Source organism: Haemaphysalis longicornis, unplaced genomic scaffold, assembly GCF_048455015.1.
Source record: "Haemaphysalis longicornis isolate Haplotype H1 unplaced genomic scaffold, Haemaphysalis longicornis Haplotype H1 scaffold_10, whole genome shotgun sequence".
Taxonomy (NCBI): domain Eukaryota; kingdom Metazoa; phylum Arthropoda; class Arachnida; order Ixodida; family Ixodidae; genus Haemaphysalis; species Haemaphysalis longicornis.
In genome coordinates this window covers 107,638,470-107,661,096 of record NW_027526204.1, presented here as the reverse complement: position 1 = coordinate 107,661,096, position 22,627 = coordinate 107,638,470, and the positions used below count along the sequence as shown (strand labels likewise).

The 22,627-nt window shown below is 48.4% G+C and overlaps 1 protein-coding gene across 1 annotated transcript in view; it reads right to left on the bottom strand.

Annotated features, from left to right (window-relative positions):
- LOC144160007 (uncharacterized) overlaps nucleotides 1–22,627 on the bottom strand; it is a 61,250-nt gene that overhangs the window by 24,411 nt on the left and 14,212 nt on the right. Inside the window, exons 3-7 of the mRNA XM_077691634.1 lie at nucleotides 18,440–18,510; nucleotides 15,405–15,504; nucleotides 12,275–12,641; nucleotides 9,368–9,651; nucleotides 5,160–5,531 (exon numbers count right to left, since the gene is read on the bottom strand). Of these exons, the coding sequence (XP_077547760.1) occupies nucleotides 5,160–5,531; nucleotides 9,368–9,651; nucleotides 12,275–12,641; nucleotides 15,405–15,407 (1,026 nt within the window). The 5' untranslated portion in view covers nucleotides 15,408–15,504; nucleotides 18,440–18,510. The remainder of the gene's footprint in view (nucleotides 1–5,159; nucleotides 5,532–9,367; nucleotides 9,652–12,274; nucleotides 12,642–15,404; nucleotides 15,505–18,439; nucleotides 18,511–22,627) is intronic.

The following is a 22,627-nucleotide window of genomic DNA, read 5'->3' as shown; positions in this document are numbered from 1 at the left end:
TGCTGCCAAATTAAAATTATTTCCGCCAGTTTGTTTAAAAATTGCTTGTTGTTACCGGGCTATATAAAACGCTGGCTTTCATATGAGCTAGAGAACATATACGCGACAAAAATCGGTTGGCTGTCCCTTTAAACCACTCCGGCGCTCGCCGATGCGTCCCGGTTCATTGAAAGCCACGGCGAGAAACGCGTCCGAAAAAGACAGCAATGCCTAGTGACGTCACATCGTCCAACAAGTATACGCCCAGGCCGCCGCTTTGGAGAACGTGTATACACTGATTCAGCTATTTCTCGTAATATGTGAATATTACTTTGAAGTTTGTGATAAATTGGTTGTCAGTTGTTTGAGCAAAACTGTTTTTATGAACGAAACCTTATTTGGTCTTTACGACCGGTTTAAGATAGTTCTACGAATGTGTATGGCCTCCGTTACCTGGTTGATGTCGACGCCAGCAATGACCTCAGGTATTTCAAGTTCCGGTCCCTTCGAGAACTGTCCTAGATCTCCCAAGCTCGGTGCGAAGCCAAACTTCAGCTCTGCAGCCGCTGGCAGCAGCACCTCCAGAGAAGTATTCCTTAAGCAATGCAGCGAAATGGAATTTCTGTTCCACCGGCCGGTGCAGTTGATAGAGGTGGACAGGTTCGTTGATGGTTCCAGCTGGCCCTGAGTAGACAAGGTGGCAGTGGGGAGATATAAAATTATATGGTGTTTTGAGGCCAAATATAAGAGTAGGGTAGAACACAAACCGCCGCAAGTATGGTTTAAAAGGCTTCGAGGGTGATCTTTCAACCGGAGAGAGATGAAATGGGAAGCGACCGTGGCAACATGGGCTTTCTCATCATTTCTTGGTCTTGAAATAAATAAATCCTCAAAGTGTCGCGCAGGGAGGGACACAAGCTTTGTAATATAGGGCCTCTTTTATTTGCCTGTCCACAGGAGTTTTGTGCAGATTTCGGGAGGTCCAAAGCTGCTCTCTGGTCAGAAATTCCAGGGTAAAAAATTAAGCCGCCATCGAAATTTAGATGCGAAGAGTGGGAATCAGTGGAGCTGGTGGTCGTCACTAACTTTAACTTGGCTTTTCTTAGGTCTGCCTGCTTCTTAAGAGAAAATAAAGTTCTAGACAGAAGCTTCCTTCATGCAAGTTGAGTTAAGTGACGGCCCACAATCCGCCCTCTTAAAGTCTTCAAACGGCTAAAGCCCGAAGCCAAAGTAAAGCCGAAAGCCAACGCCTGCGCTACGACCACAAAGTAAAGGCTGACCACCCGGAGTGCGATGGTAGGGCGTTATCGGATAGTTGCCGGCTTCATAATACGAGCGATCCATGTTTGATTCCGACTACGGGATGCGTTCTTGTCGTTCCAATGGCCAGGTCATGTTATTGCTTCCCGCGGCTGCTAACATAGCACCCCTCGCACTTGTTGCCGCCCAGAGGTTAGGTTGAAGGTTTCATGGCGTAAACGTCACGGCAATCCTATTGGCTTCCCGGGTTGGGGAGGTCCTGGAATCACATCGGATGTGATTCCGGGACCTCGCGAACGCCGTTTTCTTGAAGCCCGCACTCCCGACAGCTGCTCGTGGGCCTCTTGCGTCCTCGCCATTTACTCTCACATTTCTTGGCCCAGCAATTTCCTCCTCACCACTTGGCCGGGCGGAATTTCCCCTCAACAATCCGTAGAAACAGAAGGAAGTTTGACCAGCTCCACTGTTGAAAAATCATGCTCTCCGCTGTCTAACCATGACGATAGCTGAACGCGAAGCTTCCTTTTATGACGAATTGTTTGGTTGACGTATGAGTGGACTGAATTTTGACCCAGTGGAAATTTAGTAAAAACTCATACGAGAATCTAAACTCATACGCTTCATGAGCCTCCGCTGGCCATCATCATTGTTTTTTAAATCTTATTACGCAAAGTCCGCTTAGCTGTACTGTGTTTTGACCACGGGATGGTCATCATCAGGGAGGCAGAGAAAGCTCCGCTTTAACCACACCTGTAGTTACATAATGATTGCGCCCCGGTTTTTTTTATGAACCGCAAGCATTACTCGTGCAGTTAATCACTTAGGCTGGGGGAAATAGCAGTCAAATAGTTGGCACGGTTTTCGAAAGGAAACCTAGGCTTTCTCTGTACGCGAGGAGTACTGAAAAAACGTGTACAGATGTGAAGAGAAAACATTATCTCTAATGTAACGTCTCAGTTTCCGGCATAAAATTATAAAGTAGTTTTGCCTTGCCATAAAGCACCCGGGGCGCTTCCTGTACATGTTGTGGTTCCACATTTTGTATCTTTCTGGGAGTTTAGATAATCGCTCTTTTGTTAACAGCAAAGCCTTTGAGCAAGTCGTAATTTTTGTGTCTGCAGTTAAAGTTGATGCTTGGGAAAGTTGGTGTTCCATAATCTTGAATTCACAGCGCAAACAAGAAACGAGGACAATAGGGAGAGCACGACACAGACGCTGACTAACAACTGAAGTTTATTGCTGTGACGTCGGGCATATAAATACAGCAGAAATAAAGGCAATAAAGAAATCGGCACATAACATGTCAAAATAAAATGTAACTTGGCAAAAAGTGCTCGGAATAACAAAAAGAAAGGGAAGGTTGCAGTACTGCCGTACATATATACGGTATCGCATAATCTAAAAAGATTTGCCAAGCGTGCCGATGTAAGTGTTGTTTTTTCAGCTCCAGATAAACTTTCGAGATTATGTAGACACGTGAACAGCGATAACCCGAGTTCTCAGGTTTGTAGGAAAAAACACCAACGACAGTTCATCCCATGAGCCACAAACGTAGTATACAGCATACCTTTATTGTGTGGCAGAGAATATATCGGGCAAACGGAGAGATGTGTTAATGATAGGCTAAAAGAACACAGTTACAACGTGGAAAAAAGCAAAAGCGGCCATCTGGGAGTACTTTGTAGGGTCTGTCCTGGGGGTGAGCCTATCTTCAGTAGTACCACAATATTTTGTAGAAATAAGCATAAACTGACGAGGGAAATAATTGAGGCTCATAAGATAGCAAAAAGAGAAGCAAAGTGTGTAACCGTCCCTCCTGTTGCGCTATCATCAAAAGAAATCAACTGTCTAAACGGTTTGTAAGCACATGGTGGCAGTGATGTGGCGGAATTATGATTTTTTTTTCACATGTTACGTGTCGATTTCTTTGTTGCCTTGAATTGTGCTGTATTTATATGCCAGACGTCACAGCAATAAACTTCAGTTGTTATTCAGCGCCTGTGTGTCGTTCCATCCCTATCGTCCTCGTTTCTTGTTTGCGCGGTGAATTCAAGATTAGAGCCTGCAGTTAAAAATACCAAGAAATTGCCGAACGCGCCCACGTGAGCGCGGGCCTCGGGACGACCACCCGCAGTTAGCAGAGATAAGATATAAAGTGCCCGGCGCTCTTGTGTGCGCGCCTCCCGACGACAGCCCAGCACACCCCGGCACACATTTCTCAAGCCTGGCATATTAACTTAAGGAGATTCGCACACATTGGCAAGAGAAACACCAGCGTTCGCCGTAATCATGGCAACAGTTTCTCGGAACGAGAAAGACGCGTCATAGTGTACGCCTTCACAAAGGTGATGTCCACTTATCACTTCAAAAAAAAAAAATGAAAGAAGCTCACACTTATAGCAACAATGGTGGAGCAAAGGTCGTTGCGGCACCAAAGAAGTACCAAATTTGCTGCAATCGTAGACTTAAACCTTCGTGACGGTCGTGAAGGTTGTAGACAGCTTCGCTACCTTGAGGTCTTACGTGCTAGTATGAGCTTTTCATTTTTTTGCTGCAGAAGCTTGGGGCGATAATGGCAGTAAATGCCAATGTAGATGGATGCTCGCCGGCACGTTCTATATAGCGTGAGGACTACCGTGGACGGACTCTCGTCTCGTGATGCTTACGTGTAACTGCCGCACCGTGCCCGCTAAGTCTGCCCTAGCCAGCCCATACACCTTAATGACTTTTCCCTAGCATGACCATTCGGCATAATCCGACAACCACCAGTTCAAATTACCAATCCTTCAAAGCCCCCGACCTCTGCCTGTACCGTAGAGTTGCATACTAAGATCCACTGTATTATGTGCCCCCATGTCCAGCAGCTTCTGCGTAGACGAGTACTGGGGCAGGCCCATAGCCGTCTTGGTGGCTTTTCTTATGATCGTGTCTAGCGTGTTCCTGTTCGCCTTCGTTAGCTGGTGGTACGGGGCCGAGTAGGCGATGCGAGACACGATGAACGTTCTGACCAGGCGGAAGGCGTCGTCTTCTTTAAGTCCTCTGTTCCGGTTCGCAACGCGTCGGATCATTCCGGTGACCTGTTCGGAGGCCATCTTGATCTTAGCAATGGCCGCTGTCGCCTTGCCGTCTCGTTGTAGCAAGAGACCGAGGATGCGCAGCTGCTGCGTGGGCTTTACGTCTACGCCGTCGATGGTAACGACCACATTCGGCTCAGCATCGTTCTTGCGTCTTCTGGGCTGCACGATGAGGAGCTCCGACTTCTGGGGTGCGCAGCACAACCCGCAGGTCTTGGCGTATTCGTGGACCATCGTTGCCGCCCTCTGCAGGACCTCCTCCGTCCAGGCTTCGGATCCCGCGCGACTCGTCCACGCCGTAATGTCGTCGGCGTAGAACGCGTGGTCCACGCCGTCGATCTGTTTGAGTAGACTTGGCAGCGGGAGGAGGGCCAGGTTGAATAGCAGGGGCGACAGGACGGAACCCTGTGGGGTGCCCCAGTCTCCCAGTTCTATCGGGTCCGACTTCTCTCCTCCAATCTGTATGACCGCCACGCGCTTGCTAAGGAAATCCTTAACGTAGCCGAACGTGCGTTGGCCACATCCCGTCTTCTTGAGGTTACCGAGAACGCTCGCGTGGGACACGTTGTCAAATGCCCCCTTTAAGTCGAGGGCCAGTATCCCGCGTGGCGAGCTCCGAGTGGCTTTCTTCATCACGAGCTCCTGCAGTTGCACCAGGACGTCATGCGCGCCGAGGTGCTGCCGGAAGCCGTACATAGTTTCGGGCATTTGGTTGGTCTCTTCTAGGTAGGTTTGGAGTCTACGGAGCACCATGCGTTCCATTACCTTCCCTACGCACGACGTGAGGGAGATGGGTCGCATGTTCTCGATTGTGAGGGCTTTGCCCGGCTTGGGGATGAACCGCACTTGCGCCTCTTTCCATTCCATGGGCAGCAGCGAGGTCTCCCAGGTCCTGTTGATGTGGCCCAGGAGCCTCTTGGCCGCCCCGTCGCTCATATTGCCGAGTAACGTGTAAGTGATCGTGTCTCCGCCAGGAGCACTGCGTCTATTGCTATCATTGATGGCATTCCAGAGTTCCGCCAGCGGGAACGGCTCGTCGAGTTTGTCGTTCGCCGGGCCGTCGTACGTCTCGGGGATCTGGAACTTACCCCTATCGGTCTTGAGGTAACGCGCCGTCAGGTCTGCGACGAGCTTGCGGCCGTCTCCGTCGTAGGTATTCAGAACCTTAGTGAGGTTGCTGCCCAGCGGGTCGATCAGGTGCCTCACGAGGCCCCAGGTCTACGAGCTCATATAGGCTCATCGTTCCAACCAGAGAGTGCGACTGAGCCAGACTGAGCACGGCCGAGCAGTCCTTCGGAAGATTGGTTGGCCCATCGAACCACAGATACCCAAGCACCCTCTACCTCCGCCGTGGAGGGAAGCGCTCAAGACCAAGCCCGTGCCGCGCAATATTCAGGCCGGCATGAACGACGAGAGGCGTGCCGCGCGGGCACAGGCACTCGCCCGACAGCTGGAAGCAGACCCCCGGGTCCTCTACGTGGACGCCGCACTTCCCCAGCACAGCAGCAAAGCAGTGGCCGCCGTCACGACCATCGACAAGCTGGTGACCAGCGCGTCGCTACGGACGACAGGTGCCAGCCAAGCAGAAGAGATGGCCATCGCTCTCGCCCTCACGCACGGAGACGTGCATACGATCGTCACAGATTCCAAGACGGCTTACGGCAACTACCGCAAGGGAATCGTCTCCCACGCGGCCATAGCAATTCTCGCAAAGCACAGCCCACCGGGACGAGACGTAGAGCTCGTGTGGGTTCCGGCACACTCGACAGTGGAAGGCAACGCCCTCGCCGACCACTACGCCCGCGAACTAGCAGACCGGGCCGAGGACGAGTCGGAGCTACCGCACCCAGTTACGAGCTACCGCGAGATTACCACGCTGTACAGGAGCGCCAGGTGCAGGCTTCCCGTGCCGCACCAGCAACTCGACCGCAAGCAACAAACAATAGTGCGCCGCGCACAAGCGGGGTCACTGGCGCACCCAGCTTTATTGAACAAGATGTTCCCGGCAGAACACGACCCCATCTGCCCGTTCTGCAAAAAGACGGAAGGCACCCTGCCGCACATACTGGCGGAGTGTACTGAGCTCAAGAATTCTCTACCTTCCCTCCCCCTTCCCCTTCCCCCCTACCCGAGCGATGGGAGATCTTGATGTCCAGCCGCGACCTGTCGACGCAGCAAGAGCTCGCGTCCAGGGGCCAGGAGCTATTGGACTCATATGGGACTCGTGAATAGGGTTCCACCCCGTCTGACGCCTGCGAGCGTCACCTGAAATGGGCTCAGCGAAAGTTGTTTCTCTCTCTCTCTCTCTCTAAGATCCACTGGAGAGACATATGGCGGTATGTCCAGGCCAACAATGCATTACCGAGAGTCCCTCATGTACCGCAGAGAAACGTTCAATCTTTAGTTGGCGTTGCCCATTAACACACTAGTGGTTGTCTGTGGGTACAAGAAACCGGAATATAATGGTTACAGCGGAAGCTTTTTTATTGGGACCAATGGTGTCATGTAAAAAAATAATGCTTTGACCCATAGACCAGTGGGTCGACCAAAGAGCTCCGATACGATCTCCGGACGCACGGCGCGTGCGTAAAATCTCGCTTCCGTTCTGTCAACACGGTTGCTTGAAAACACAAAATGTACACTAGGAAGTAGCTGCAAAATTAAAAAGAAACCGACAGCAAGAGAAAAAAGAAGAAAAAGAGAGGGCCATGGTACATAAAACTACACCAGGTTTGACAACGCATTTTTGAATGCATTTTGAATAGAAAACCTTGATGTAACGAAGTCGGCGAGCTGATCCGTCATTGTTTTTTGCACTTTTCTCTCAAAGATCGGAAGGAGAAATGATATAATTTACCGCATGCTAGCACTACGGTAAGGAGCTAGCAGCCGTGAAAATATCTCAAATCGCTTAAACACGGAACGCCACGATGATGATGATGACGACGAAGATGGTGATGATGAATGGAGGGGGCTAGCACCTTGGCGTGGCTAACGTAGCCATCACTTCTGGTTCCGGTTGTGTAGCGTGAACCCCACACCAGCTATCAAGGGTAACTAGCCTTCGAGGCCTTTTTTAGTTTTTATTTACTTTTTTGTGCCCCCACCGCAAACTACCATCCGTTTCCACGTGGGAGTTCAGTTTCGGTTCCAGACTGAAGTTTTGAGCAGAGTTACTTGATGTAGGAGTTGCGAAACTTCCCATAGGCCCCATGCATCAAAAAGTGGCCCCGCGATTGGTCCACTGTTTTGGATCTTGTTTAAAAGTGGCGCCATCTGTTTGCGACAAAATAAACTGTACACCGTGGTTCGCCGCTCGATGAGCTGGCCGAAAAATGGTATTTGGGTGCTCACGTAAATTTTTTGTGCTCAAGACGCCCAATGTGCTCAATCACACGAGTGTTTTATATGCATTAGAACCAAGAGAAGAAAAAAATCGCGTATGGGATGCGTTGTTGCCTGCGCAGTGTCGTCTGGTGCACGTTACCTGCGGTCTTCCGGCGGCAAAAAAAGTTAAAAACTCGCTTCGATGCCCTGACGCAGGCTCGAAGGGGTTATTTAGAGCCACTTGATCAGTTACATGATTAGTTTTGGCACACAGTGTGATGGACGCCGAGCGATAACTGCAAATTCAGAACTTCAGGTAGTACCTATGTCGCGCCGGAGTGTTCGCACAAGCGCCAACCCGTCGAGGCAGTTCGCAGACGCAGAAACATTATCCACAAAAAACCGCAGTTACGACAGCAATGAATAAATTATGGAAGTACAACAATAATAAATTATGCACATTTAAAACAAAATTTAAGGTTAAATTGTCAGTTTGAATAATTATTTTGTTTTTTGGATAGTGCGTGCGGTGGCCGCAGTGGCGCCACCATACGCATGATCCAAAGGAGGGGGGGGGGGGGTCCAGGTGCGGGCTGTATTTTGAGGCGGAGTTTCGCTACTGCCTACATCGAAGAGCTCTGGTTTTGAGCTGCTAGGCCGTTTCGTCGGCGTGCAGTGGCGCGTCTCCACCTCTGTCTGGGGTATCGGTTCGTCGGTAATGAGTGCTGCTGCTAGGAAATGAAACGTTGTGTTTTTCCAAGAAACGCGCACAATTCGAAATTGCATCTCCGCTGGCGAGAAAGAAGAATGTTGCCACCTGGTGTTGTATCCCATCTAGCACCCTCTCAACAATATTGAGTGCGGTAAAGAGCTCTAAGTTCAAAAAGGCTTACATTCAGCATAACCCTATACGGAAATCCCAGCGGCGCTGGATCTCTTCTTCCAGCGTTTGCCTGATTATGAGACTAACCTAAGGGACTGCCTAAGAGGGCCAAAATGCAAAAGTTATACTTAAGTTACGCTTGTTAATAGAGGGGCAAGTGACCTGGCTTCTTTGGAGCGCCGTGTAAAGGCCTTAACTTGTGCGGGAGCACGAGTCGCCGCTCACGCAGTTTTTAGCTGTGAGATAAATGCATGTAGGGTGAGTTCACCTTCACTGATGTCTAGCATTTTGGATTCGTTTCTGCTTCATTCCCGCGAGCCTTAGCTCGAAACCTGCATGTAACGAAAACCTGGTTGTAACGAAAAATTGCGAATGTTTTTGTCAACTTTGTTACATCCAGGTTTAACTGTATTTTGTCTTGCGAAGCCCTCCCGTTGCACCAAAGAGCGTCTCACGGGAAGCGGGACAACAGCGAGGTACCTTTTACAAACATTGCCTTGCTTTCTCTCCACGTATAGTTGTAGATTTGACAACTTAACAAGCCCGGTGCACCTCCCACAGTAATTCTCGAAAACAGGCCGTGTGAGAGCAAGACCCTGGATAACCGAAGAGGAAGTAGTGCTGAGCTCGGGGTCCATGGCACCCTGTTTCCTTTCACCATCTTTGTAGGGTCACGTCTCGCGGTAGGCAGGGCAAGGTGGATCTCCAATAGACGTGTAACATCGGACGGCACTGGAAAATGTGAACCCATGGAAGTTCGGCAAGGTAACGTTACTTCTTTGAAATGCAAGCACCGTAAAAATCGAAGAAATCCGGCTAAGACTGGAAGAAAGCGTGAGCGCACCATGTTAATAGGCCACAAGGCGCCAGGCACAGGACCCTCCAAGATGGCTCGGGTGCACCTGATGTTGAGGCTCGTAACCGCCTCGATCAGCATGTACGCGCCCGAACCATGCCCCACGAGCACGACCCCGTCCGGACGGGCACCGAAGGCAGCCGCGTTGTCGACCGCCCACTTCACGGCCTCCTTGGCGTCTTCCTTCGCCACGTCCTTCACGGTGCTCTCGTTCGGGTGCAGGAATCCGAGCACGCCAAGTCGCATGTTGGGGGACATCACCACTACGTCGGCTGTTTCGATTTCACGGGAATACGAAATCGTAAAATGAATGTGCAGCGTATCCTCCTCCTTCAATGCAAAAGTCGACAAAGGATATTGCTCCGACCATGATGTGCACTTTATGCTTGTCCACTTCAACCCTCGAAGCCCTTCCCTCCCCTCCTGCTCCCGTTATGAATTCGTGGAAGGTTTGTTGACTGCTTTGATTTCACGCCTTCGTACTGTTCGCTGGCGCTGGATTCGGACAGCGCCATGGAGAAAAGAAAAGCTTAAGAGAGGCCATGGTGGGAAGCGTGGACTAAGTCTTGTGGTTTTTCCACGCTCATCACAGCCACTGGCCACCGCATCCTAGCAACGGCACCGAATGCCGGCCCACCTAGGCCCAACGGAAATGCGTGCCCCAGTCTGTATGCAATGGTTCGTAGGCCGATACGAAGTAGAAGGCAGGCAACCGAGTGAAAGCGGAGGTGGCTGTGGGTGCGCGGAATATAAAAGCACTAAAGGGCGACCTCCCAAAACGACGAAGCGCCTTCACCATGGAAGAAAGAAATGTTCGAAGAGGACCCGACGTGACGTTTGGTAAAGCCACTTTGCTATTCTCGGAGGTGTCCATTTTTGGGTTTGTAGTTTGCACGCACGCGCCACCGCATCCGCCTTCATTGGCTCCCCTGTCGTCGACGTCGTCTCCACCTGCCGACCATTGGCTACCAGCTGTGGCGCGCTGTGCCGTAGGATCACGGTGGCTCGGCCTTTAGCGCGCCATTTCCTACGATGCGGTTGCCAGTAGCCTGCTATGAGCGCGAAGAAACCACTTGACTTCGTCCATTCTTCCCCCAGTGTGGCCACTTGGTTCTTAAGTCTTCAGACAGATCATATCCGCTTGCGTTACGTTCAACTCACCAGACAGCTAACTAATCTAAAATTCCCCTTTCAACCGTCTTATCGTAATTTCTACTCAATGCACGTGAATAAAACAGCGGCTTGCCACGCAATGCAGTATCACCGCCGGAAGGTCGTTTGTCAGATTTGTGGTGTTAAAAAGGCGGTATTGCCCACACCTGCAAGTATGCGGCCCATGTTTGTCTTAAGAAATTACGGGTGTTCACTATGAGCGCTTTCTTTCTAGTTCCTTTATTACCTGCCTGCCATATTCGTGACGCATGTCTGCTGGAACGAGCGTGTCTCTAAATATTTTCCTAATGTGCCGGCACGCAATGTGTTCACTGGGGATACTCCCTGTGGAACAATTTCTGATTTAATAAGCTAGGCTCCTTTGCGAGGCTAACGTCACCGGTACCATTAAAGACTATTCTTGATATATCTATTTTGTGTTTTGTAAACGAGAAATCACACAGAGCGTGGTCGTGGTACTTGAAGCGGCGGCAAAAGGGTATCTCCGCTGACCGTTGTAATAAGTTACAGGAATCCAAATCGAAGATATCCTTGTGAATATATGAAGAGTGTGCAAGAATGAGGTCAATGAAACATCAACGAAATCTCGCCATGTAAAAATCACAGAACGCCCCTGAGATGCCAGCAAATGATTGAAAAAATGAAGGAACAGTGGTGGAAAGGCGAGGACAAAGTCAGGAGGGCGACAGGAAGAGCACAACACATACTTACGTATGTGTTGTGCTCACCCGCAAGCCAATTAACAGCCGCACTACTGCTTTCGGCGTAAGCAAGACGACAAGTCAAACACAACAAAGGAAACCAGTCCATAAAACGCGGTAAATAAAACAGTAGCCACCAGAAAATATAGTCAGCGTCCAAATTTCGGGATACGCACCCTCTAATTTGTTCACTGCGTTCGTGTTCCCAAATCTGTTAAGTGATTCTATTCCTTTGTGGCTCTGCTTTTAATCATTTGTCTAAATTATGACAACTGCTGATTTTATACTCTTTATTTATTTTTATACTGAATCTATTGTATGGTGTGTGCTGTTATGTTTACCCCATTTAATGGAATTGCTTTGTTTGCTGTGATTGCCCTTTGATCTTGGCTACGCCGAAACAAGTGTTGGGGCTCTTGATTTGCTTGCGTGTGACCCTGGCGGGAAGTATATATGAGTATTTTCGTTTCATGCAAAAGTAGACGTTGCAAGTTATGATCGCCATCTAACACTCTAATATTCGTCCTTTTCTCTACGTAGTGTGATTCCATCGTCTAGCATGAACCAACTAACTATCTGTCAAGCGATATTGGGCGAGGGTAAATTACTAAATTTCCAAACAGCGAGCTTCCTTTTACGATGTAAGTTGCGTACAACCGGTTGTTCATATGCCCTTCTCTACACGCACGTCTACGTGCTGGGAAAGATACACAACGTTACACGACCACAGCATTCCTCATCCCTGCAGCATGCCAATTTATAATCCGTGGGTTAACTAAGTTCCTTCACTACAGCAGCTGTTTAAGCAAGAAATTTCTATTTGTGACCAACCTTCCAAAATGTGTTCAATCTAGTTTATATAGGATTGTTTTGAACCCTTTCCAATATCGACACAAACGTGAAAAAATTGGGAGTTTCAACGCCAACGAGATGCGCGAATATCAACGTGTTAGCCCGGAATTTCGCGACATTTGTCTACAATGCACCGCCATCAATAACCTGTAGCTTAGGGTGCTGTTACCTTTCGCTGCCAGCTCGGCCCAGTCGGGGTCGTTGTTGGATCCCCTCTGAAACCAGTAGCTGACGGACGCCAACACTAGGGTTCTGCTTGAACCGGCTCTTGACCTCCCGTTCGGAGCCCACACGTTCATGTGAAGGCAGTCTTCGCTGCCGACCACTTTGCCGTTCACCAACTGAGGGCACGGAAGCCGTGGCTCCTGGGCCATGGTGCGCTGCTTTTCGGTGATCGGGCGGGGCTTGCGGAAGCGGTTCTTGCCCGCTGTGCTTTGGGCGTATGGTACGCCGAGCCAGCGGTACACGTCCACGCCATCCACCGAGACCATCTTGCCGACGAACTCGCCCGATGTTGTGGACACCTGAAGCAGGGACTACCAAGAAGCATGCACTGCTTCCTCAAGCAAGGCGGCTCCCTCGACATGCGCGAGTGTAAGATACATCCCCGAACGTATACATTGCATTGGTTTATACCCATTAGGGGTATTTTAAGTCTATTAACAACGTGTAATCCAACAAACCTCGAAGAAAACACCTCGTGAGAAGGCGTTTTGTCGTTTATAATGCTCTATTTAACCCGAAATACACGTTGCATTCGGTGGTTACAACACCTTCTCTAACACGACATCTATGAGTTTCGGATTTGAAAGAGGGCTGCAAATGACTAAACACCCTTAAGTGGGTGTTTCATTGTGTTTTTCTTTAAGCGTAATAATGTCAGTTAGAGACAGTGAAAATTTTTCTGAGGGTGTGAATGACTCTACACTGTGCTACGCGCATGACAAAATCTGCTGAATGACCTAAATGTTTGCCACAGCCATCCACCATACAGCCATAGTGACAGGTGTAGTGCGTCCTTAATGCAGTACTGTTATGAAGACTCGCCGCTCGCAGTCCTTCGGAGTTGTTTCCGTATGAAGCGCACGGCAATGAACGAGGCCTAGTGAAATATTCCGAAACAGCGAAGCCGTGGCCCTCTTTTCGCGAATGTCAAAGTACGCCAGCGCGAGAACAGCAGCGCCATCGCCGCGCAAATTCTCCGATTCACGCGAGGAAATCCGCAACTGTGCGCGAGCTGTGGGAGCCCCCCTTCACCAGTTTGAGGGGGAGCAACATGCTGATGATGATGATGCTTAGTGACTTTCCTATTGTAACGGGGTGGCGTTGCACAACGGCCTTAGTCGCAACACCACTGTACAATCACATCGCCAAAAAAATACAAACAAAATAAATAAAAATAATGTCAAAGTAAAAAGACAATACTTTTACGAAATTTTTGGGCTAGTCTGACTTCTTTGTTCGCTTGTCTTCCCACATTGTTCTCTGCTCTTTTCCCACCAACATTCTAACCTTCTCTTTTTAACCTCTACTGCTGTCCACTTCACTTTTCCGCTAACCTTAAAGACAAGGGCTTTCGGAAGCTGGATGGCTGTATCACTGAGGACTGGACGAATACTTTTGCACTCCGTTACAATATGTCGCATTGTTTCTGGCTCATTTACGCAGCCTGCGCATAGTTCTTCCTGTACCGCCACGCGGATAAGCGTTTTTGTCCGCAAGCAACCCGCTCGGGCTTTGAAAAGCAATGCACTCCCTTTGGTATTATCGAATATTAATTTTTCCCTTGTGATCTCCTGCTTCCCGATTCTGTAGATATCTAAGGACTTCTTCGCATCCATCCTCTTTTTCCTGGTCGTTGTTTGTTTCTTTCCCTTCATTTTTTATTGCCTTGGTCGCTTCCCCTGCACTTCAGTGTTTCATATACTTTGTCCTGAGCCTTGTGGTTCTTTTCCTACCTTGTGTGTCTACGCTTTTCATGTAAAGATACCGTAACACTTTGGCTGCCCATCTCTGATCATCCATATTTCTAAGTCGTTCTTAAAACATCTTTTGCTCTGTGCTTCTCTCACTTCGAAGGATGCCCATCCCATGTCTCCCTGCACTGCCTCATTTGTTGTTTTACTGTGTTCTCCTAATTTTAATCGAACTACGGCCCTTTGATTTACTTCTAGCCCTGATTGAATCTCTGATTTGACACACACTACTGTGTTTGAAAACGTGAGTGCTGGTACCATTACTCCCTTCCAGATTCCTCTCACTACTTCATATCTGTTATATCTGCACAGTGCTCTGTGCTTCAAGATAGAGGCATTTATTCTGCCTTTCATTCTGAAATGCTCCTCCTGAGTTTTTAGATACTTGAGACCCATGCACCCTTTATTGGTGGGTCTGGGTACCTGCTCCTACATCTGCGTGACGCTAAACCTTCAGGAGACGGACAAAAATGCTCGACTTACAACAGATCCGCCGTGTAAAGGGTACTGTGCCTTTTCCGCCGGTTGGAACCCTTGCTTTGACAGCAAAACAAAAATCTCTGATGTGTACATCTTCAATGTTAACTAACTATTCATGACTCAAAAATAAAGTCAGAACAATGAGAGAGTTGATTTAAAGGCCAGTGGACAGCCGTGTATGTGAGCATACGAATACCTTAGTTGCCCATGAATTCACAGAAGACGAGAATTGGTTAGCGTTTACAAATGCACCTATAAGCAATCTAATTATCAAAAGTCAAGGACACAAAAAGTAATTATATGGTCGCCTGCAAGCAAGTTGTGATATAATTTTAAGAAAGGTTCGATGATACGAGTTGCACAGTTTCTGTTGAACAAGCGCGATAAATGTTGCTTCGCCGCGAAGTTCGTCTGCCTCCTGAGAAAGCAGAAAGGGCTACAAACAGTGAATGAGTGAAACCGGTCGAACCTAGCAGAACAGCCATTATAATATAGGGTGTGACAACACGAGAACACCAACTGTATTAAGGCGTGTGCAAAGACAAAAAACGAATTGTGTGACACTTGTTTAGAGTGGTTAAGGGTCTTCGGAAGAGGCTTTGTTCAGCAGCTGACGTAAATAGCACGAAGGCATTATGCACGGATGAGAATGGAACGAAGCTCTCAATGCAATGATAAATATGCAGACAACCACGGTGATGGCGATGGCTAATATACCCAGATGTCTAACCCCACACACTCTACTACCAACTATGTAGACGCCATGATGTGTCTCCTTGGAGCGCTCCTTGGAGAGCTGTAAAAGCACTGAGATTAGCTATTGTTAAAGCTCTACTTCCTTACCATGGCAGTGTCTGGGCGCCAAATGACAAGGAGGCTCACGACGACGGCAACTAGTACTCCGACGACCAGGACCACGGCCCCGATTATCGGAAGTATTGTCCTGCGGTAGAAATATTGAAGCCAAACATGCCAGCATTCGTTCTAATCAACCCTTGATGGAACGGAACCCATTTCCGCGTGTCTCATAAAGATAATAATGTGAGCTAACAAGGTTTTTTTTTCTAAACCCTAATACGACCGAAACGAATTTCGAACGTTCCAGACACTGTCATTTTATCGCTCATTTGGTTGCATAGTGGATGTTTTGCCACCATAGCTGTATCGCAAAAACCCGTTTTACAGGCGTCGCTCTGCAAATTATTTCGGGGTTCCAAAAAGACAGAGGCAAAACTACGCCCGTTTGAACATATCAGTTTAGACCGAATCCGGTCCTGATTCTTTGAAGGCTGGCGACAGAATGTGACGGAAAAGGAGCTAGGCTGCATAACAGTGGCCCAGAACTGGATGTAAGGGACGAGGGTAACTAAACGGGAAATAAGCTTTCCGGTAAAGCCGAAAGTTTGCTTTGGCAACAAAATTAGGGGATAATTTCTTTTCTTCCAGATTTACCTGGGGAACACAAAAATATCAAGGATAATGTTTCTAATAAGAATGCAAAAGTGAACGCTTAGTTGGACCTCCTGTTGACCTGCTCTTGAGCTTTTTAAAATTGAGGCCGGGACCATCACCACTTGGCTGGCCCTACGGAGAGCACCCTGAGAACGTTCCCCAATCCCCCGCTATGGCCAGTGGCATCCTAAGCTTTTCCGGATCGCTAGTCATCACCAGGATCATCATGGTGCCCTCTTCGGTATTCCTCCCACCTCTAGAGCAGCTGGCATTAAACTTTTGTCGGCTGCCAACTCTTTATCGCAGGTGTCTTCTTTCCCGGTTTGATGCTCGAATCGCGTAAATTAATCTTTTTGGAAGATTCTATATAATTTGCCACAAGTGTTTGCACCTCACAAACAGCATTGAAAGTTATTTCACGCTTACGCCCTAAAAGCAAACGGAAACACTTTCAATAAACGCTTTCACAGTTTCCTTCGCGTCTGGAAGCACGGAGCGGCACCAAGGAGGCACTGCGTGATTTGTTCGTCCTAACAGATTCTCCTACCCTTTCTGTTTTGTTTTTGTTGCTTCATTTTTAAAGGGGCACTGACACAAAATTTTGAAGGCGAGATAACTTCGGAGGTAGATTGATGTGAACACATATACATCATCTGCAAAATATCAGCTGCGAATACAGCCTAGAACCTATTTAAAGTCAATTTTAAAGTGTGCGAAACGCAACCGAGCGGCCAGCAGAGGTCCACGCGCAATCTACATCCCGCAGATATTTTGTAAATAAACAACATCCAAACACGTCACGAAATTGTATTTGCCGCTTCCGCACTGCCAGTGTTTTTCGCCGGCTCGCACGGCTCGCCGCTCTAATCGGAGGGCCGGAGGGCGGAGCTTCTGCCCTCGAGAACGAACGACCCGATCGTTGGCGGCGGAGGCGCTGTGATTTCGTCAGCTCATTGTGCAGCTGGCCGCGACCAAAGTTCTACAGCGATTCCAGGCACTCTGTTTCTATTACTTTTTATTTATATTGGACGCGAAAACGCGCCGGAGACACGAAAAGGCCACTGAGCGAACCGCACGGTCGCTGTGCAGGCTGCGGCCTCGGTCGCGAAGTGGCCCAGGCCGGCGCAGGTAGCTCGAGTGATAGCTTGTTACCGCTGCATGAAATTGTACCCAAGTGACAGCTTATGAGAAAGGAGTTAATGATGCGATGGCGGGTTGCATAAAAATTGTCATCTGCACCGCTTACGAGAGCGTCAATCGAATATCCGCCGCAGTGGTAAGCCGAACACATCTGTAGGAGGACCTGTAGGCAGACCGGCCGGCTGCTTCCAGCGCGCGTGTTGCCACCCACTGTCTAGAGCGTCGCGCGTCGTTCTTTACCCGCGGTAGCATTTGCACTCGCAGCACCTGCGTCACGTCCACAGTCGCTTTTAATTAAGCGGCTCACAAGATCAGTACGTGGGGGCATTCGCAGAAACTACCGTCGATGCGGATTCGACAGTGCTACGGCAGCTCTGCTCTGTGGTACCCCTCCGACGGTCACGTGGTCAGCTTTGTTCACATAAAATCCATCGGTTCGCGGCACCCGCTGAAACCGAAACTGCGACTGGCCGCATTGAAAATGCCTCTGATTAAACAGCCGTCGCACGCTGAAGCAAATGAGGTTTCTACCGGTGATAAGTAGATCACTAGCGACTTATCCAAACAACAACAAAAAAAAAACAAGATGCAAAATTTTTGTGTCAGTGCCCCTTTAAAGTTGCTATGGAAAGCAATAACTGCTGTAACTGAAGGAAAACCTGCCAAGAGCCGCTACATGATCCTAGTGACGTAATTCACGCGGTTGAAGGAAGTGAAGCCCGGGAGAGAGGAAAACCTTTTCAGCTAGTTTCGGGAGTTGTCTAATCAGCCGTAATTTTGGCTGAGGTACTTTGCGACCCCCTAATCTAAGTTCTGGGTGTGTTGGGTGACTAAGTGTTGCAAGCATTTAAGATTTAAAAAAAAGTTGGAAAAAGGGCTGCAGGGTCTCTTTAAGTACGAGACTGCATGGAAATTGCAGATCACATGTTGCTTGTTTTACCAGAATTGATTTGCTAGAATTTCTTGATTGTGACACACTTTTCTATGATTTGTTTACATTTGCTACAGTTTCCTGGGTCTCGTAAACTTACGCATCAACTCGTATATAGAGCCCTTGCAGAGCCGCAGTTGCAATTAGCACAGCTGTAAACGAATTTGCGAAGAGGATGGATAGACAAGGTTTATCTCAACGTCGCCTTATTCGCAACGGTTTGGCTCCGCCAGATTAGAGTGACTCGTGAAATGAGTATGAGCCCACTGTGGTTGGGTGTCTTGGTTGCCACTAATGCCATGCACGTAGCGAATAGTCCAGACGTTGTCCGAGGGAGATGGTAGCGGAAGCTTACGTGATGTAGCCCCTCTCCTGGAAGGCAGGCAGATCGGCGGGGTTGTCGCCATCTTTGGCATCCCTCTGTGCCTGGGAAAAGGGGTAACGTCCTCTACGTCAGTGGAAAACGTCTTTAGGTTCACTTGCGTTGATTTCAATTTTGTGTGGCCGTGGACCCCGTCGTGTCGTTCTAGAGGCTGTCAAAGCGACAGCTGCGCTACGCGATGTGTTGCTTGATTGATTGATTGTAGGGTTTAACGCGCCGACGCAACGCAGGCGATGAGGCGCGCCGTAGTGGAGGGCTCCGGATTAATTTTGACCACCTGGGGATCTTTAACGTGCGCCGAAATCTCGAACACACGGGCGTTTTTGCTTTTCCCCTCCATCAGAAAAGCGGCCGCCGCGGCCGGGAATCGAACCCGCGACCTCGTGCTCAGCAGCGCAACGCCTTAGCCACTGAGCCACCGCGGCGGGTCGCGATGTGTTGCAATACCATTGATCCCGTTGCAATAACCTCGATTTGGTCGGGAAGTCTTATATGAATACATGGACTGGAAGCCCCATAGGAATACACGGGAAAATTAGGTGCCAGATGGCGTCCCGTGGAGACCGCGGATGATACGGTACTGCTAATCGAGGAGGCTATTATTCCCGCATCTCCCGTACGGTGCCGTCACCTGGTGGTAGACCGGGGTGTCGAATCGCATCCGAACATAACGGAAAACCGGGATTGAACCGGTATTTTTGCCAGAAATCAACCCGAACCCAAAACGTTATTTTTTGAGCACGCTGAACCCGAACCGGAACTGAACCGAAAAGAAAATTACGGTTACCTGTTTATGCCGAAACGGTTCGACCCTCCATTGTTCATATAGCACAGTCAATGCAATTCAGGCCTTTTTTTCTTTCACGTGCCATCAGCTTCGTACCCGCTCGCGCACCTTCCCCTCCAGACAACTGAACACTACCACGCTCTATGTAACAACAGGGTAAATGGATGAGCACTAATGCAGCAATGGTCTGTTGCGTCTGGAAGCGCGAGCGTAGTGCAAACTGACCAAACGAAATGTCATTCTCGGCTGCTTGCAGGGATATAAAACGACTTAGCCGACGCCTAGCTACGACTTTATTGGAGCGATCAGGCTGCAGGAGTGCTCCACTGCGCAACAGCGAAAGCCCACACCCGATGTGTGTGGGCTTTTTGCATTTCATAATTTGTTTAAAAGGTCCGACACCTGCAAATTGCTAATAATTGACAAGTGTGACCGCAGGAGCTGCTCAGTGACTAAGTCGTTTGCTGCTGACCACAAGTGGCCTCGATCTCCCGTCCCCACGACCGTTTTTCTGAAGTAGACAGAAATTGAGAACGTCCGTGTATCGAGATTTCGATCCACGTTTAATATCACCAGCTGGTTAAAATAGGTCTGCCGGCCTGCCACACAAGCTGCGCCTCGGAGCAGAGACATAGTACGGGGCATCAAATGGGCCAATTTTTTTTAAATGTATTTGCACAAAAAAAAAAAAAAAAAACAAAGAAAAGGCGAATCACGTTGTTTTATAATTTTACGCAAAAAGTAAGTAAAACCGAATAAGAAAAAAAAGCACGAAAACGTGGTTATTGCTCGATACTTTTCTTTCTTTCCGAACTTTCCGAACCAAACGTGTCGTCAATGCGAAGGAAGTGAGTGGCGTGGTCAGTTTTTGGGGGCAGTACAGTGGACAAGTTCCGTTTTCTATAGATACAAATAAAACAGATTAGTCAGGAAAAACTTAAGATGCGCACTTAATCTCTTGGCAAAAACCTGCAGCCCACGACCTTGTAATTGACGCAGAAACAGTAATAAAGCAGATGACACATGCAGAAAGGCAGGCCGGTGCCTCACACTGTCCCATTCGCCCAGCGATCATCTTTTCTGCTTTTTTTGCAGTTTAGTCTGTTTCAGAACTGCTTTTTTTTTCGAAGGTGCACTTGTACTAACTGTCCAACTCGCTACATTACTTCTACTGCTACTCGTTCCGGAGGGGATTATGCTGTGGACGAATTGAAGAGCGTCTACCCAAAAAAGTCCCATCTTATGCTCCGCGCGTCAAATTTACCTTTCATTTCGTAGCAGTATAAGCTGTTATAAGATTCCGCAATGTAGGACACGGTACGATGGCCGGGGATCAGGCGGTACGGTGACATTTTGATTGTAATGACACATCCCGTATAGCTATCGCAAAAGGAATTGCAGTGGTCAGAGCAATAATGCAATGACTTAGCGTTAACTAAAGCGCACTTTCAACAAAAGTATGGCTAACACATTCGATAAGGTGACAGCTAACAAATTATTCAGGGTGACCAAATAATCTAATTCATTGGTAGTGTTGATGTGTCTGTTGTAGGATTTCTGTGTTTTGTTACAGATATAAAAAAATGTGCGCCATTGGTATTAAGCACTGGTATTTGAACGCGCCAGTACGCAGGCCTAAATTTAAGGCTTCAAGGTTAGAGTGATGGACGATCCCATAGCGACGATTGCGATTTCAACAAAAAAGAAAGGGATGAAAATATATCCCACTCTCAAATCTTTTTGCGGTGGCCTTATGAATAGTCGCTGGGACAACATAGTCTGGGCGAGAAAGTAGGTGGTAAGTCGTCGCCACTTCATCTATTTTTCCAATATCTGGTAATTGTTTAAAGTTTGCTTTGCAATTGCGCCACTGCCCTTGGGGAACAGCAGCATTTTGAATTTTCGTTTGTATTTTGATTTAACTGTAGTTTTAAACTACTAAATGTTTTTCTAATTAGGTGATAATCATACTCATCGAACCGGTTCGCGAACCGGTTTGGTACGTGATTTTGTCGAACCGGAACTGAACCGGAACGGAATGATTTCGCTTGAACCAGAACCGTAAACGAACCGTTATTTTTTTCGGTTCGACACACTGAACACATAGCAATCCTTGAATAATTCTCTTTTAATAAGCAATCATTCTGCTTTACCGTCCTGCAGGTGGTTCACGTTAACGCAGTTAGTTGTAACGCATTTGGTTCAGCCCTGGAGATGCGGGTTGAAATCGCCCTCGAGTGGAGGAGCAAAACGTTATGCGTGTGGAGGAGCAAAACGTATAATGGAGCGCACTAGAAATAAATGAATAAGAAACAAAAAAGTGGATGGCCTTCTTTACATTGAGAGAGCCGCGAGTTATCGCCTTTGCTGGGACCCGTGAGATCAAATGTGCTTCAACTTCAGGGTACGGTGGAGTACGGAACGTTGAATTGTAACGCACTGCCATGCAACTTGGTACGTGGTGCAGGGAATCTGGCAAGAACGGCAGTTCTACAGGTATGGCGGGAGAGATGTGGTAATAATTGAGGTTGTTAAAGTATGTTTGGGTTTGGAATCTCTGCCAAAGATGCAGTCGTATTTGGAAGACTGTAGTCTTTCCTGGTCTACTTGAACGCAGATATTTTGGTCTGTCTGCCTGTATTTCTGTGACTCGATTCAGCCACCCAACCAAAGTGAAACAGAGCGTGCGGAACAGTCTTGTATACCCAAAGCACATCTAAACGTCGGTGTTACTGGTCATATTTGTCAGCATTGTTGAACAATAACAAGACAATACGCAAATATAAGGCAGAAAATCAATACATGAGTGATAGTTGCCGTGTTCCTTCTTTAAAACTTTCACAGATGCTTGGTTTTTGCGACACTACTCCAACTGCAGAAAGCCGTCACCTGCTGTTGCCCGCGCTACCTAGCGAAAAACTTCATTATTTAAATGGCCACAGCAACGAAAGGTTCCACTAGATATGTTCCACGTTCCGCTTGGAACGCTCTAAATGAGTTTATAAATGCTGGTGAGAAACTCTATGGGAGTTGGGCAACGTGGTACTAATAACGTAGTAGTCGGGTGTCTCGATTCTCTCGCGTCTCCGCCGTACGGCAGCGCTGTCATCGAGGCACCCTACTTGGAGCAGTTGAATGCGGTAAATTTCAATTCTCTTGAGCAAAACTCTAGCGTGTTATCTTGGGAGGAACGAGACGGGAGAGGAACAGCATATGAGGTGAGCGGGATACACAAGGGGAGCGCATAGTCGGCACCGGCACCAGTCGACTACCGTCTTTCGTCAACATTTGCAACGAAAGGAGCAGATACGCTACCATCCTGGTACAATTGATATTGGCGCCCCCGATTCCCGCAGTGACGAATACGATGCTGC